The 18,300-nt window shown below is 31.6% G+C and overlaps 2 protein-coding genes across 2 annotated transcripts; both read right to left on the bottom strand.

The window, feature by feature from the left end:
• Positions 1–8,985: 8,985 nt before the first annotated feature.
• LOC133283570 (uncharacterized) lies at positions 8,986–9,921 on the bottom strand. Its single transcript, XM_061480448.1, has 2 exons — positions 9,700–9,921; positions 8,986–9,555 (listed from the first exon to the last, which is right to left on the bottom strand). Exons 1-2 carry the CDS (start codon positions 9,919–9,921, stop codon positions 8,986–8,988), a joined length of 792 nt encoding a protein of 263 aa, XP_061336432.1.
• Positions 9,922–13,034: 3,113 nt separating this feature from the next.
• Positions 13,035–16,851, bottom strand: LOC133283555 (uncharacterized). Its single transcript, XM_061480427.1, has 4 exons — positions 16,508–16,851; positions 16,001–16,066; positions 14,549–15,481; positions 13,035–14,134 (listed from the first exon to the last, which is right to left on the bottom strand). The coding sequence occupies exons 1-4, from the start codon at positions 16,697–16,699 to the stop codon at positions 13,208–13,210; spliced, it is 2,118 nt and encodes a 705-aa protein (XP_061336411.1). The 5' UTR covers positions 16,700–16,851; the 3' UTR covers positions 13,035–13,207.
• Between the last annotated feature and the right edge of the window lie 1,449 nt (positions 16,852–18,300).

Raw genomic sequence — 18,300 nt, 5'->3', positions numbered from 1 at the left:
TTAAGTACCACCTCAACTCAGCATGAAATTTGAGCTATCTATAAAGCCAATAAGCATCAAAGCTAAACAGGAATGGCAAGCACTTACCTGGTTGCCTACTGACTCTGTATGTCTACGCCTCTCACGGTCTCGCCTGCGTTTAAGAGTAAAGACTCATCAAACTTGAACAACAATGAGGGGAATTGGTAGCTTAAATATATATTCCAGTTTTTGTGAAACTCGCCGTGCAATAGAACAAAATTTTTGGAATGAACTTTGATATAGTTTTTCATTTTGTTTTTTGGCCACGTGTTTATTGAGGTCACAAAAATCACTTAATACTGTATAGATTTTTGTGTTCAAAGTTTCAGCTTTTTTGCACAACTTTGATGATACGTGGCAGAGAGTGAACCACTAGTCAGGAACAATTGTGTACTTATTTAGACAACATCTATTCTGACTTTTGAATATTCTAAAGGAGAAGACAACGTGCGTAATTCGAAGGTATGGAAAATCAAATATAAACTAACTAATTTTGACCACAAAAGTCTTTATCAAATTGTTCGTGACTTTTGGTTCACTCTGCGCCATGAGTAAGAAAAGTTGCACAAAAGGCTGACACCTTAATTATAAAAGTCTTTATATTATCTAGCAATTTTTGTGACATCTATAAACACGTCACATCATCAAACAAAAGACGCTATAATAATCAATAACTTTGAACACTTTGGAAAAAAATTTATGTTGCGAGGTTAATAGTATTGAAAATTGTGGCAGATGTGTTAATGTCCCAAGAATCAACCACCTTAATTTACTTTTTTTAATAATTCTCATGTAATATGAAATGAAAAATTCTCATACTTATCATTTGATTTATGTGTTGATATGAATCTCACACATGACTATTTCTAATATATGAGGTCTACATTGTTGAATAACAAGAGAGAAGAGAGGAACATTGAAAATAATATTGTGTGTATTGATATAATGAAACATTTACAATATATAGACACTCTAATGGGTTAAGCCCAAACCTAATACAAAAGAAATAAGGAAACCCTAATTATATAAGAAATAAGAAAATCCTAATTATACAATATAATTCTAACACTCCCCCTCAAGCTGGAGCATATAGGTCATATGCACCAAGCTTGTTACATATAATTCTATTCGAAGGCCCCTCAAAGATTTTGTAAACACATATGCTAATTGCTTATTAGAAGGTACAAGGAAATTCTAATTATACAATATATTTCTAACACACATAATTTTTGTTTGTGTGACATAAGAAGACTCATATCATATAACATTATAAATATAAAACCCTACTTTTATATGAATACCAATCAGTTATAACCAATGCATTTCCTTTTTTTTATTTAAGAAAAAAATGTGTATCATTTTAAAAGATGTAAAGTTGTGTCATTTTAAGTAGAAGAAAGAGATAAATAAAGGAGGAGAGAGTTGACAAAAAAATATAAAAGTATAGATTTCACCTCTTTATGAGAATAAAATAACAAATTATATCATTTAAAAGGACAAATATTTTTTCTTTATTTAATTGCTTTCTGTTTCGTGTTTTCCACAATAAAAAACAACAAGATTTTGAATATTCAAGTTTTAAAAGAATGTTAACAGCCTTTTAGTTGGAAAAAAATTCATATAATTATATTTTAAGAAAATTATTGAATTAATATTATTTTCAAATGTTTTATTTAATGTTAGTTATGCACGTATCTAATGCGTAATTCCGAGTAATTGTATATGTACACATGCGCAACTGATTAAGCATTAGATACGTACGCAATTAACTGAATTTTGTCACGAAACACTATTGTGACGATCCGTGCGATTCTATTATAATGGTCATAATCTTTTAGCGCTCTTTCCTCTCCCTGATCTTATCTTCTAATTCTCTGAAATATTATAATCTTTTTCTATGTTCCTTTTAAATTAAGTTCAAATTCCCAATCAGTTACTAGGTGTTACGAATGACCATGATGGTGCCACCTAACAAAATTCAAATAGATAGTACATGCAAATCGTGCACAATCATGTGGTACATGCGCAACTTATTGAAGTTTACACATGACAGATGCTACCAAGTGTGTACAACTACCTACATTAATTGAATAAAATATTTAAAAATACATTAATTCAATAATTTTTTTTGTAAAATGCAATTATATAATTCTTTTCCTTCTAATTTGCTTCAAAGTCTAAGGGATACGATATTGTGTATATTTATTTTCATGCCTATCTTACTGTACTTACTTTCGTGAATCATATTTTTTTGTTACTGTTCACGTTTGTCGGTGTACGTGAAATACCTTACCATTACATAAATTTGATTTTCGTTGCTTTATTTTTTCGTGAAGACATCTTGGTTTTCGTGAAAAGTGCTTTGCTGACCAAAAAATTCTCATTTGGAATTGTTATGAAATTAGTTTCATGTTTGATTTAGTTTTATGATTTTTTTTATACAATAGTGAGAATTAAACATGCAATTTAATATAGGGTTTTATAAGAGTTACGTTATAGAAAAAGTGATTGTGTTATGTTATAGAGATTCATTTTGCGGGTCGAAGTTTTTTTTTTTCTGCGGGCCCCACAAAATATTATATATGTAGAAAATTTTTTGTGGTCATGTTAAATGATATAATAAACTCTTTAATATAATCTATCTAAACTTATCACCATTAAATCAATCATAATGGCTTCATTTGACTTTATTTGAATCTCAGTGCGATTCACATTTAGAGCTTTATTGTTCCATGAATTTTTTTAATTTTGTTACTATTTGCGTGAATAACTTTTGAATTGGCGCTACTGTTATTAGTTTTAGCTTTTTTTTTAGTAAAAGTAAATAAATTTAAATGAGGTTAAATACTAATATCTTAGTAGCCTATTAGATTAGGGAAAACTCATAATAAAATTTTCACATGCACCAGCGAAATTTGAAGTCACGTCTTTGTAGAATATGAATTAAATCTTCTGTCAATTGTATCTGTATCCACCTTTATTCGCTAATAGTTTTAGACTTGAACACGGAACCTGCATTATAGTAGTATCACATTGACTATTTTAACTATTGATAACTCTATCATATATATATGTTCACATCATTTATTGTTATTACGTGATTACATATATTAATACTTACATGTAATATTAAGATGAGTAATATAAATGGTTAATTGTTTATTATTATTACTTTATGATTAATTGCAATAATATAATAAAGAATATTTAGAGATCTATATAATCTTTGGCGCTGAGTTAGTGGGGTTGGACATGTGTTCAATTCCCGCTGAATGCATTCTTGGGGAGGGGGCTGAACCTTTAGTCATCACTGACCCCCGCACTCCGGATTAGTCCCATAGCCGGCTCAAAGAGTCGAAGCTTGTGAGGATACCGGAGGGAGCCAACTCGCCTCAAAGAGGTAATTAGGGTTGGGTAACTCCAAAAAAAAAGTAATCTATATAATTTAATTAATTAAAGCTTAGCCACAACAACTTTAATTATTTAAAGTATATATTAAGAGGTTCTAGGTAACATAAGTTAGAAGATATTAATTATAATTAGTTATGTATAATATAATAGATATCATCCACAAAAATTTTTATTATAATTTTGTATGATTAATTAAAATAAATATTAAATTATATTTTTTGATTTGGGATCAGGAAATATAACTTCATAGTTTTATCATAATAGTTATATGGATTTAATTGAATTATAATTATAATTTTAAAAAATAAAATATATTAATAAAATTATAATTTAAAAAAATAAAAAAACATTTAATAAAAACAAAAAAAAAAACTTCACTAGACCCATTTTGTTTGCAGCGTTGCTCTCTTTCTTTCTCCTGAGCTCTGCCTTTTTCACTGTTTGCAATTGTCGATGACAGTTATTGCTATGCCGTCTATCGTTACTGGTAACTGGTAAGTGCTCTTATCTCTCTGTTTGCAGCGTTGCTCTTGCTCTCTTTCTTATCTCTCTCTTTCATCCATTTTTTTTTTGAAATTTTTTAATATGCTCTCGGACCACGGTGCTCTTTCCAGTCAAAAATTGACATCTGTATTAATTTTTTTCTCTTTTTTCTATTTTCTCTCCTTAACTTTTTATCTCTTTCTCTTACCTCAGTCTCATACTATTTTTCTTGGTCCCGAATCACTATAAGTTCGCTCTTTTTCTTCTATTTGAAGTGGGTAACGAGGGCATGCTTGCTTTAGAACTTGCAAGGTTAGTGTTGTGATTATGATGCACATGATTGAAACTTTTATTGTTCTTCGTCTTTATTTTTCTTCAACTTCTGCTGTTAATTTATTTGTGTGTGTGTGTGATTTTAAGTTGTAGTCATGGGTTTCACTGAAAGAATTCTGAGATTAGGATCAACAAGCTTCAATTAATTTTCTTTTTTGTTACTTTTTAATTTACACCGTTCAAAGATATATTTTCCAAGATAATCTACCTTATGTGATATGCATCCATGGTAACATGTTACGTGTTTCCTAAAGTTCTTGGTATTGCTGACCCGATGGATGCTTTTCTACCATTAAGATTTTACCAAACATTGTCAAATGCATATCAGTTGGGAGACGTGCTATTAATCTATTTTTCCCAATAACATTCCTACAATTCCAGTCAAATTTATTAACTTCATTAGAAAGATTGTTTATCTCCATTACTCGATTGCTTTCTCGTTTTGTCTTGTTATATATTGAGTTCAACTGTACTCAATCAATTATATAACCAAACAAAACTCTAATTCAACTTAAACATGTTATATATATTAAAAATATTATTTAATATCAAAACATATTGTAACGTGTTGAAATATAATATTTTTTAGAATTAATGTGTCAAAGTATCATATCGTGTTCCGTGTCAGTGCAACATAACTAGCCATAACAGAATGTGTTAAAGATAAGACAATGGTTATTGAACAAATAAGCACTAAATTAATGATTGCTTAAAGATCATGTAGGAAGGATGGGACTTGGTTCCCATATGTGATTTTCATTGTAAGAATGATATTATATTAATTAATAAAACTCTATTTGTAATGCTTTTCATTCAATTTATACGCATTTACAGTTAATTATTCTGAGAAACATAAATAAAGTTTGGACTCATAATAAAATTGGGTTTTCAATAAGTTGTATGGATTTGAGAAATGTAATCAATGTAATACGTGGAAGATAATACTCACATATATTCAAGGATTTATCTTCATGATTCATGTATTTTTTCTCACTATAGTATATGAAGGGATATGTGGATCAAGTGGGAAAATGTTAGTGTTTTGTATGGTCTATTACTCACAACGGCTTTCAGCCAACGACCTAATATCCTAACAACCATTTTTTTTACACACCATTACTATTTGATCCCTTGATGGTAAGGGTCTACAAAAGGGTGTGACTTCAGATTCTTTGAGTCCCTTAACTCACTCTACAAAAAGGGCTTTACATAATATGAGCTAAAGTAAAGAGAAGAGTTTGGAAGGCTCACAAATTTTTTTTTGCATCACTGTTACAACAAGCATTCAAGGAAAGCAATAGCAGGAGATATTTATGATATATCTTATTTCGCATTTGATCTAATTGCTTTATTTGTGTATAAACATTATTAGATCATGAGTATATATTTGATTGACATAGTAAACAATAAAAGAGATAAGCATAATATCTTATTCATAAAGTCTAATTGTTGGAAGTTACTTTATTATTACTTACTTTTTTTCTTCAATATTGTGTGAAAATAAATATAGCGCGAGAAGAGCACCCCCCCTATTTATGATGAGTTTGAATCTTTCGCGGAAACTTCATGTTTGGAAATAAATACCACGATATGACTTGGAAGGTAGGAATGATAGACTAATTAAGAGTCATACCTACTCCTTTTCGTTTTCTATGGATAATGAAATTTCTTGGTTATTGGGTCGTAGCTTGCATCAAATGGATGACTCAACAACAATCACTGCCGTTGACCACTTACTCCCCGATAAACAAGTTTATTAGTATATCCCTAATTCCTAAACATAAACTTACGACATTCCGTTAAACATAGAAATGAAGACATAAATGATTTTTTTATTACGTCTTTTTGACATATTTTTTATTAAGCGTAAGAATTATACAGATTCATTTTTTTTATTCTACCTTGTCTTAATTTAATTTTACCAAAAAACGAAGATAGTGAAGATCGAACACCTCATAGTCATCGATCATGTAAAAATAAATTAAACCCAAAATAATCTTGATATTATATCTACCTAATCGGTTGTCAGAGTCACTTATATCTCCAAATTTCTTACCCCTAATCAGCTCAAAAAGCAAAATTCTAAAGTCATAGACATCCTCCTTACAACCCTCGTTCGTGCCTATATCATGATTCAGAAAAAGCAAAGGAACTATAGGTGTGTTTGATTGTGTTCTGATTTTTTTGTTCTTAAAACTGTTTTGTAAAATAATTTTTAAAACTTTATTTTCAGAACAAAAGAAGAAGAAAAATCCGTTTGATAAACTTATTTTAAAAAGAGTTTTAAAAATTAGAAAACAAAAAAATCTGCTTGATAATTTTGTTCTAAAAATATGTTTTCAAAACAAAAAACAAAAAACTCGTTTGGTTAGTAATTTTTTCTTGTTAACTTTGTTTAAGCATATGTAAGAAATTATAAAGTCTTTTTGAAGACCAAAATAAATCATATTATTAGTTTTTTGGTTATTGTATTTTCACATTCTCATGTCCTCGTGTTTGCATATTCATTTCCAAAATGTTGCATTCGTGCTTTCTAGCTAATGTAGCACTTCCGCTGGTTAAAACATAGTGGAGGGCAAACTCCTAAGGTCAATGCTAGCTGAGTATAGTGTAATGCACACAAAAAAATTGAGTGTGGTGTGGAAGTGTGAAAGAAATAAATGTAGTTGAATCTTGAAATAACTCATCATTGATAATTTTTTAATCCTTTTTTGAAGTTAAAGTCAAAATATAAATGTAGTTGCAGTTACTCTTTCAACATCCCCTCAAAATCTTTAGTTCTCGTTAGGCTTCTCTCTCATTTTTTTTTTTTTTTTTGTAATTTCTCTCACTTTTTAGATATACCCAGATATATGCTTACCAAAAAAAGGAGCAAGCAAGTCATATTTACACCCCAAAATGGTCTACACAATGATATTTATGGAGATATCTAACTCATGTCAGTATATTACTTCTCGGCTCTAAGTGATTTGATAAAAACCATATTCACCTCTTCTCCTCTCAATCTTTTTGCAAGTAATGCAAGATTTAGGCTTAAAGCATGCTTTCTTTTCTCTTAAGTAACAAATCCATAAGGTAGTGTTTGGTTGGTGGGTTTTTGAAAAAATCCCATGCAAATGAAGATAGGTTTCTGGAAAGTATCCGTTTGGTTCACGTGTAAAAGGCTGAACACCCAGGCAATTTGGATGCATATCATTCCCCAATTTGTGCCCTTTAGCTATGCATCCGCACTGTTGAAAAAGCTAATGAGGAGGTGGTTTTTTTGAAGATAGCCGGCTAGATGATGTGGCCCCACAACAAATGAGACCCCTTTACCCTCTAATATTATCTTCTCATTGTGCGGTCAGCAGGGAAGTTTGAGTACATAGTCATTGATCAAATTGGTTTCCAGTAAACCATTACATCCAAAACACGAAGGGGCAAAGAATAAAAGAGAAGGGTAAATAAAGGCTACACGCACGGAAAAACGAGAAACAGTGACATCAAAAGGAAGAAAAGACATCACTCATGAGTCATGAGCAAAACAATTCTACAGAAAGCTACGAGATCAAGCACTTACCAAGTTAAATGAACTTGACGGTGAACAATCACCACTCAAAGGAGACACAAAATCATGAAAATAAGCAAATGAGCATGAAGAAAACAACGAAAAGCACTAAGCTATGTTGGACTTTTTGATTAAAAAAAACAAAGAAGAGGGCAGTCTGAGGCACTTAGCTATGTTGGACATTTTGTAAATAATAAATGTTATTTACGTTCACACTGTGCCAACAAGAGGAAAAACTGGGTATAGAGGAAAAACTTAGCTATGATAACATTTTGTAAAAAACTCTCGAACGTCGGTTGTGGCTGGTCACAAAGCAAGCATACCTCAAGCCGATGAAGATGACAATGTAAATCGAGAGTTTAAGGCAAGCATCTGCAAAATGGTGCCTGACGAAACCGTATTGTGGATGATGAAAAAATTCGTTGGAGGACAAGTGGCATACCCACTGGCCACTTGTAGTCGTAATGGGATATTTGCTAATAAGGTTAAATTTGTAATTTCATACTATTTGCCCATCTAAATTTTACCCCAAACCAAACATACTTTTCATAAACTTTCAAAAATTTCCCTGGTTAAATTTCTCCCAACCAAACTACTTTTTTACACTTTCCTATCTAATTCATTTTCCCTGCAGGATCCCTAGTAATTACATTTCCCGGTGAACCAAAAAAAACCCATCAATCAAACACCACCTAAATGCATTCCTTACTTCCAAAGTACATTTGAATTAAAGTATTGGAGGACCAATACCCATAACATCTTTAAACACCAGAGTAAGTTGCCAGCCACCAATCATCCTACTTAACAAAAAAAGGAAAACAAAAACAACAAACAAAAATAAAAAAACATCAATGGTGCATAACAGCCCAATCCCTTAGCACATCTGTTAGGGAAATGCCTTTAAACAGAACTATGTCTTTACACATCTATAATGAACCTAAATAGTTGCTGGTGCTCCAAATCTTGAGCATATAGCAAAAGTAGCGTATAAATATATACACATTAGCAAAGATGATCAGACCAAAGCTTAAGCAAAACAAAAAATACAACCAAGACAAAGAAAATCTGATCATAGTAAAGTTTAAACAAAACACAAAATAAAGTCCCACCACAGCTGCGCCAAAATTAAAACCATAGTTGTAGCAAAGTGCACTATGACCAAAAGCATCCAATCATGCATTCAAAGTTTCTCAATCAATTGTATCTAACATTGCCTTTCTCCTATCAGTAGACATAGCAAGAAACATTTCGCTCCAAGTAGGCTCCACAAATTTTTTCAAAGCCTTAATGTAGATGTTATTTGCAATGTCTTCAATCTCTTCAAGGGAAGCCACACACTTTGTTATAGAATAGTCTGTAGAATAGTATGAAGAAGTGGCCCTATATTTCTCTGCTCTTGCAAAAGAAACTTCTGCTTTTGTTTTAGATGCTTTAGCCCATGCTTGAAGTGCATCTGCCATTTGAAATGTTTTAGACTCTTTGTAAGACTTACGTTCTCTTGCTTGAATTTTGCGTTTTCCTCGATGTGTGGTTTGCTCAATTGTTTGCAAGTCATCATTTGAACTATCTTGATTAACATCTACGTGAACACCATTATTAAGGTATTGATTTTCAAGCTCAAGTTCTTCATCTGTATTTGGTGGGTCTTGGGTAGATGATTGATGAAGGACTCCGGTTGCAGTACTTCTATTAAATAAGATTCCTAATAACTTGTAATGCTCACATCCTTTCTTTTGAAATTGAGTAGCCTCTGGATGAACCTAAAATAGTAAAATATTGACAAAAAAATAAGTAAATCATATTATAGTCAAAAGATACTTAAAATGATGACAATTAAGTAAAACCATAACCTTACAAACAAAATATTAAATATACCCGAATATAAGACTGCCAAACTTCTTCACTAGCAGTGACAGTGTTGGTTCCAGGATCCCAACCAAATCCACGTGTGTTGCAAGAGTAAAGAGATCACGATGCTTAGTTCGTATTCTATGGAACTTTTGCTTTATTTGCTTGACACTAAAAGACCGATTACTTATGAAATTCAGTTTATCTTTTATGGAATTCCATATTCTAGTGTAAAAAACACCATTCTGCATATTTCCTTTGGTGAACTCATCAACCATAATATGAATGTAATCCTTAATTATTGAATCAAGCCAAACCTTTGCATCATTTTTTCAGCATTAGTTTCCATCTATCATATGAACAAGCATTGAAAGTAAGTAAGGAAATCAAGTATATAGCTAAATATACTACCAAAAAATTAACAATAACCTACAATTTTACATATTTTTTCCATCAAAGAAGGCAAAAAGAGAATCATAGAGCTACCATTTTTGCAAAAGCAATTTTGCATACAAAAAGTGTTATATTCACATTGCAGGCTATTTGCCCATACAACACCACAACAAATTTATTTACTGATATTAATGAATCACAACAAATTTTGGGTCCTACTCTAACTTCCCAATCAGCTTCCATTAATGTCAACAAGAATGTAATTGTACATGAAAAGATTGAAAGCAAGAAGAATGCATAAGCATTTATTTTGATTCTGTTTATTCTTTCAGCTTCTTCATTTTTCTTTTTCGGTAAACATTTTTCTGAGGTATAAAAAATAACTCATGTAATCTCATTTTTGTACTTAATTTCTATTATTTTCTTCATTAATTATTATAGTAAAAATGACGACTCAATCTGAAGTCTAAAAATAAGTCCATTTCAACCAGGCAAAATCCCAAATATCTTCTTCCTAACCAACTGGACAGAAGCCCAACCCAATCTATCAAACCATAACCAATAAATATTTTTTTAGAATATAAACTAATTCTAATAAGAACGAAAAAGGGATTGAGAGAAGAGCAAAAACGAACTCTGGCTTAAGGTTCAAACAGAGCAAGACGGTGGGTCATTTGGACTTGTGATGACAAAAGGGTGTCGGTCATGGTGACTGGCTATGGTTTATTTCTGGCGAGGTTTCTGATTTGAAGATGGAGAAAAGGTTATGGTTGGCTGAGAGGGTGAACTTGCTTCAATTGGGTTTGGCTATGCAGGGAATTGTGGCGGTGGCCTATGCTGGATATAGGCATAACACTTGTTAAAGAGAATGTGTTGTTAAAAGAAGAAGCAAAAAGATTGGTTTTTGCTGGGACAACATTTGTTCAAAAACTAACAAAAGCATACCAACTTTACAAACATCTAACGAGAAAAGATCTTAGTAAAAGAAAAAAAACCTGAGAATTGCTTCCAAAGATGAAGAGAAGATGAGTAAATCCTTTCGCGCTCACTGGCCTCAGCTTCCCGCTTACTAGCTAAAGAAGGTTGCTGAAATTCTCAAACCCTTACATTTCACATATGTTGTAGAATAATGAAACATCAATATTTACACAATTGCCATTAATGAGAATAGCTATTCTCCGTGTTTTTGCTTATTTTTAGAATAGATAACTGAAAAGGAGAATCAAAACATCATTTAGGTGTTTCCTAACTTTTGTTTTAAAAACTAAAATCCAGTTACTGTTTTAAAAATTATTTTTCAAAACAACTTTGCCAAACAACTTTTTTTGTTTTTTAGTTTTTAAAATTTTAAAACTGTTTTACAAAACTAAAATCAAACACGCCCTATGTTTTTGTGATTGTATCTCCCCAAGATCATTATTTCTAACTCAAACTACCTATAAAGTTACTGGGAATCATATAGTCTCTTGATTGCAAAGAACCAACCATAATTTACATTGGACTCAAACTTAGATAGCAAACTCGAAATGGGTTTTTCAATACTCGTTGCGTTGTAGTTTTGGGCTTTTTATAGTTTATTTCATAATTTAGGACTTTTCAATAATTGTTAATTATTTCTCCTTTTGTTATTCTTAAATTATGTTAGAGTGCGCGTTATCTCCTTTGATTACGCATGATTATAGTTATTTATTTATTTTGTTATTTTTGCTTTGCCTATTTAAGACTTGGAGAATCCTATTGTTATTTGGTTGTTTTTGGTTAAATAAAATTCAGAAAAGAGAAATAGTATTTTCTCGCACTTCTTGTGTTCGTTCTTCTTTCTGTTTAGCCAATTGGTTACTGCTTTCGCATTATTTTCGCTTAAGCATTTATTTTATGCTGTGTTTTTGTACCATATATATGTTAACTAATCGGTTGCAAACGGGATATTATATTTACCGTGTGTTGAGTTACTATCATGATAAACAATTATCTTACCTTAAAATTTAAGCTAATAAGTAAAGACTCATAAATGATTTTTATATTTCTCACAATAGAATGAAAACATTTTTATCCTCTCATTTTTCAACTTCCTCTTTCTGTTTTTTTACCATCCCAACTTTCTATCAACTCAAATAATCGCATATATCTTGTTTGATTAATTGCTTTATGTGGCTACTTGAGCACCAGACGTTGTGCTGGATGTAGTTTTAATGCATTGTGGTTGGTTCGAAAGTACTCTTTATTATATTTAAAACCGCGTCGTATTCATAAGAATTTTTTTTTAAGAAAAATGTAATTGCCGCCAATGTTTGTCAATTGCGAAGGGAATTAAAATGACTGAAAAAACCCATTTAAAAAATGGTATTTGAAATAAGACAGAGGTTAGGAGTCAGGGGAACACTAAATCTCAGAACATCCCTAATACGCCCATCTTATGATGCTATCATAAATTAGTTGTACAAATTGATACGCTTTTTTGAAATAAAAATTATAAAAAGTTAATGCTTGATGACGTAAATTCCCTCGTGGTGCTTAAATAAAATATAAATATGGATTTGGGTTAAGACGAAAAAGTTATTGGGCCTTGGATTTTGTTTGTTTCTCTCCTTTTTTCTTCCTTTTCTTTTCGTAATTTTTTAATTATTTATTTTTTCATTTTTGCCGAAATAAAATAAATAAAATGACCCAAGGTAATCACACTTATTCAAAAAAATAACAATAACCCAATTATTTCATTCAACAGTTTTCTTTATTGATATAGCTTGATTTGGATTGCCTCCCCCACCCCGTGATAAAATCAACCCAACTCACCGTAAACAAAATTAATAAGTTTATATTTGATTTTCCATTCCTTTGAATTATGCCTGTTGTCTTCTCCTTTGTTTCGATATTTGAGAAATGCAAATTAATCACCGAATTACAACAGAGGAAAATGTGTTTCCTAATTTGATTCAAATGACAAATTGTGAGCATAACATATAAACCGGCGAGCAGTTATCGACAAAAGTTGTCTAATTTGATTTCAAAGAAAAAAAACAAAACAAAGCATGTCTCATTTATTTACCCATACATTCATCAATCATCACTATAGTAATGAGAACGATACAACATACAAGTAACATTTTTTTTTCCCTATGTGGCCATGTAGCAAAGCCTATGTATGCAAAATACTATCTAATTTTTTATAACTCAGACAATTTCGTCTATACTAGTAACAGAAACAATTTCAGATCCTCTGGGCATGTCAAACTCATCATTGAATCCATGTCTTCCCTTCCATATATTGCTCATATTATTGTAAACTTCAAGCATTGTTGGCCTTTGATCTGGAAAAGGCCGAACACACTCACAAGCAACTTTAAGGAGAGTACACACTTCATTTACAAACCCTTCCCCAGCCAGAGATTTATCAATTGCATTATAAAAACTTGAAGGGTTACCACAAAGGTTAGTAGTGCTGAATGAACAGGACAGTTCATTATATGTTTTTCCTGTAATCAGTTCAAAAAGTACACTTCCAAAGTCATAAACATCCTTCTTCCCATCATTTACTTTGAATATCATGCCGAAATCATCATCAGTGTTGGGATTCATAAATTTGGCCTCTCCAAAATTGGATATTTTGGGTTCAAATTTTTCATCTAGTAATATACACTCGGAACATATATTAAGATGCACTATTTGCAAATTGCAGCTATGATGGAGCCATGACAATCCTCTTGCTATCCCAATTGCAATGTCGACCCTCTCAAGCCATTTCAATATCATGACTTCACTTCCTACAGGATGCAACCATTTGGAAAGCCTTCCATTTGACATGTACTGGTATACCAAAATCTTTTCATTTCTTTCCATGCAGAAGCCAAGCAGGGGCATTATATTTCTGTGTCTGTACTTACCCTGAATCATTATTTCTGAAAGGAACTGCCTATTGAACAGCTGAGAGTCTGATAATAGTCTCTTGACAGCTAAGAACTGACCATTAGGTAACTTTCCCTTGTACATTATTCCCATCTTCCCCACCCCAATGGCATTGTCCATAGCAAAGCAGTCAGTTGCATCATGGAGTTCTTCGAACAATATTGTGGAAGTCAAACTTTCCAATAGGACAGAGATCTGTGGATGCAATTCACAACTATCAATCTTTGCTATGATTTGTAACACAATCTTATTATTTGGAATTATTTGATAACATTAAATTAAATGTATACAATTATTTCAATAAAAAGGCTTAAGCTCTTAAGCCAACGTTACATTAATGATTTTATATATTATATCTCTAACACATCCTTTCATGCCAATAGCCTTATAGGATTTGAAGTGTGGACAATATATATAGACTCTACACATCAAGAGCCCTTTTAAAAATTGAAACATGATAATTCACGGCCCATCACACCAAGAGCAATTTCAGGATAAGGGTGCTGAAATTTTTATGCAAAGAACAATTTGAACATGATTTTATATATTTATATCTCTAGTAATAACAAAGAATTCAAATCAGGGTTTGTTGAGAGAAGAAGAGAGTACCTCTTTACTTCCTTTCTCTACCAACTGCAGAGGTAGCAATTCGTGCATCTGATAGTAGGTAAAAGAATCTTCACAAATCCCATCCCTTTCCCATATGTGACTCATCTTACTGTATACATTAAGCATCGTAGGCCTTTGATCAGGAAAAGGATGAACACAGTCACATGCAACTCTGACAAGAGCAGAGACCTCATCTTCAAATTCTATCTCGTTTAAATATTTATCCATGTCATCATAGAAGCCACAAGGATTCTCCAACAGATTTGTAGGATTAGGATATGTGAAAGTGGCAAAAGGACAATTGGTATTGCTAAAAGAGTCACTTATATCTCCAAATTTCCTACCCCTAATGAGCTCAAAAAGCAAAATTCCAAAGTTATAGACATCCTCCTTACAACCCCCGTTCGTGCCTATATCATGATTCAGAAACATGGCCTCTCCAAAATTAGATATTCTGGGCTCAAAATTATTTTCTAATAAGATGCACTCTGAACTGATGCTATGATGAACCATATGCAAGCTATGATGGAGGCAACATAAACCTCTTGCTACCCCAAGTGCTATTCTAATAACCACTGGCCATCCTAATCTCGTGACATCATCCCTCAACCAATCGGAAAGTCTTCCATTTGACATGTATTGATACACCAAAATCCTTTCATTTCCTTCTTCATCTTTGCAGAAACCATGCAAGGGAACTATGTTTCTGTGATTGTATCTCCCCAGGATCATTATTTCTAACTCAAACTGTTTGTTAAGCAACTGAGAATCATATAGTCTCTTAATTGCTAGGAACCAACCGTTGGGAAGCATTGCCTTGTACATTATCCCAATCCTTCCCGCTCCAATGGCATTTTCCATGCTAAAGTAGTTGGTTGCAGTGCAGAGTTTTGTGAAGCTCATTCTACAAGTGAACCTTCCAACTTCATTGATCTGTTGATGTAATTCATCACAGAGAATTAATAAATACCAGTAGCATGTATCAATTCGTTAGGTAAATTTTAGAAGGATCCATTTACAATTTTTATTTATAAATTACACTAAGTATAACCGGTCATACACTCTTAACTGAAGTATGACCTGTGTATGACCGATCATACGTAGTGTAGTTTGCAAAAGTTTGTAAATATAACATTCTCCTTTCACATTAATAATTTTATATTATATTTTTCTAACACACCTCATCGTAAAAGAAATTACATAATATTAAATATTTATTAATAGAACAAGGCGATAAGGATTGAACTTATGACCACCTGGTCACAGAAGCTCTAATATTATATAAAGAATCAATTCATCTCCCAAAAATTTAAGTTGTTAGATAAATGTCTATTTTAATTTATCTCTCTCTAACTGTTATTATATATTCCTTTAAAAAAAATTATTGAACCAGGTATTATTTATTATTGAAAATGTTTAATAACAATGAAGTTTCAGAGAGATCACAGTTACCTGTATTCTTTTGTCTAGCAACTCCACAGGCAGCGGTTTACCTATCTGTCTGGCTTTCTTTCGTTTCTGTGCATGGATATGCCACAATAGATTATTATTAATGACAGCAAAGTCTTTCAATACTATATTTATTCCTCTCTTTTAGTTTTAAAGAAATCTCATAGCTAAAATTACAATATGAACATTTACAAATTTTTTTTGCTGAAAATTAAAATTAAACATCTACAATGTTATATAGTAGATTAGAGAGTGATGCTCAGTACTTTTTTTTTTTTTTTTTTTTAATATCACTTTCAAAACCAATACAAGATTTTGGTAAACAAAATTAGATGTTTCCTTCAAAAAGAAGTAGACTTTGTCACTAAACCGATATCTGGGCTCAAAAATTGTGAAAAATAAAATAAAATTTTAACACCAAATAAATGAGCAAACTAACATTTCTGCATACCATCTTTAATCCAATTAAATCAAAATGTTCAGAAAGAGAGATGCAAAGGGATAGACTACCTCTTTGATGTTGTCCTGTTTCAACCCCTGATGTGGGGATTTACATTTACCCTTGTTTCTTTTCCTCTTCTTGAAAAGTTGTATAGGTATACAATAGGACATATAAAAAACTATGACAAATGTTGCAGCAAAAATATATCCAGCAAGAAGACCTTGCTTGAATGAATCATGGAACTGGTTAGAGGATTCCATCAAACAGCTTATCTCGATGCCCCGAACTTGTCACTTTGATTTGTATTCTGGCAAGAGACACGCACAAATAGAAACTTCTTGAATAAATATATCTTCGTCGTTCTCTTCCCATATAATAGCAACTAAATGATAGTGCTTGCTTAACACGAAGAAGTACAGGGAACAAAGGTATGTAAATACTTCTTTCTTATTCATTTATTTATAAACCATCTTTACCCACGTTTGGTGATGTACGTGTCGGCACAGCCACCATACATTTCATTCCTTCTTTCTTAAATTGCATCTGGTTCTAATCACTGTGAGGGAAAAATAATATTTCCATATCAGTTTTTAACCAAACTGTTACAGAGTGTTTGGTAGGAGAAAAAAAAAAAAAATTGCCCAGAAGAGTGAAGTAAAGAAAATAATTTAGTTATGTTTGATAGGAGTAAAGTAAATAAGTGATTGTGAAATTTTTTTTTTGATGGGTAACAATCTTACACATGATATCAATAAGAAATATTACCATCCAAGGTATGGTAAAACAATTTGCCTATAACAATATTATTAAATTCGGCCCGATTATTAATTCGGTCGAGGTACTGGATCGTTGGGTCACCGGTTCAATCAGTGGGTCACTGATTTAACTGCAAGACCCGGTAAATATATGTAAATCTTCAATTTATATTAAAAAAACTATAAATATACTTAAATACTTATAAAAAAATATACCAATTTTAAATATTTTAATATGAAAATAATAAATTATACATCATTGTCTAACAAAAGATCAATCAAATATATATTATTTGTAATACTAGTGTTTCTGGTTCAGTAAACGACATCTTTAACTATAAATCAAATCAAAATTCCCTGCATATTGTATAATCAAGATAATATTAGTGTTGTAAGTATATAATCTATATAAGTTAATAAGCTACAAATCACTTAAATATTTCAAAAGAAAAAAAAAACTATTTGTGTTTGAGAATAAAAAAAATAGACATTAATTTATGAAAATAAATTAATTTTTTTATATAGATCAGCCCGAGTCACTGGTTGAACCGATTGGGTCACCGATTTTTACGAAAACCGGTCGAGTCGTACCGGGTCACACCAATTCTGTAACATGACCGATCCAATATAAAAATCGAACTGATTACATGACCAGTTCACCAGTTTCCAAATAGACTCGACCGAGTCGGTCTGATTTTTATAACATTGACCTACGGTCAACACATTTTTTTCATTTTACCCGACAATAAATTTTGATATAAATACCCGATTATAAATTTTTTCCATCATGTTTCCCACAATTTTTTTTTTGACTGGTAACATCATAGACTTGAGAAAAGTTGCATTGACGTCAATAGTTCCATGTGAAAACTCTGATTTCTACTTTCAAGGATACTCTCTTTGTAACATCATTGACTTCAGAAACGTTGCATTGACGTCAATAGTACCCTGGACTTGGTCTTGGTGTTGGATTTTCGAATATGTTCCAGGATTACAATACTAATCCATGATCTTTATTAAAAACGAAAAAATTTCTTTCATTTATATCCTTATTTTTTTTTAAATTTTTTTAAAATTTTTTTTTTCTATTTTTAAAATTAAGCAGC

Source organism: Gastrolobium bilobum, unplaced genomic scaffold, assembly GCF_033153095.1.
Source record: "Gastrolobium bilobum isolate Gb01-03AN ecotype WA unplaced genomic scaffold, APGP_CSIRO_Gbil_v1 utg9509, whole genome shotgun sequence".
NCBI lineage: Eukaryota > Viridiplantae > Streptophyta > Magnoliopsida > Fabales > Fabaceae > Gastrolobium > Gastrolobium bilobum.
The sequence above is the reverse complement of the archived record's forward strand: the minus strand, read 5'-3'. Positions and strand labels throughout refer to the sequence as shown.

Bases quoted from the DNA above. Each gene is read 5' to 3' on its own strand.
- LOC133283570 (XM_061480448.1), bottom strand. From the start codon at position 9,921: ATGGTTGATGAGTTCACCAAAGGAAATATGCAGAATGGTGTTTTTTAC. The intron at 9,556-9,699 runs GTGAAGAAGTTT...TTACTATTTTAG, and splicing joins AACCAACACTGTCACTGCTA to GTTCATCCAGAGGCTACTCA.
- LOC133283555 (XM_061480427.1), bottom strand. From the start codon at position 16,699: ATGGAATCCTCTAACCAGTTCCATGATTCATTCAAGCAAGGTCTTCTT. The intron at 15,482-16,000 runs GTAACTGTGATC...TTACATCAACAG, and splicing joins TGCTAGACAAAAGAATACAG to ATCAATGAAGTTGGAAGGTT. The intron at 14,135-14,548 runs GTACTCTCTTCT...TTGCATCCACAG, and splicing joins TAGAGAAAGGAAGTAAAGAG to ATCTCTGTCCTATTGGAAAG.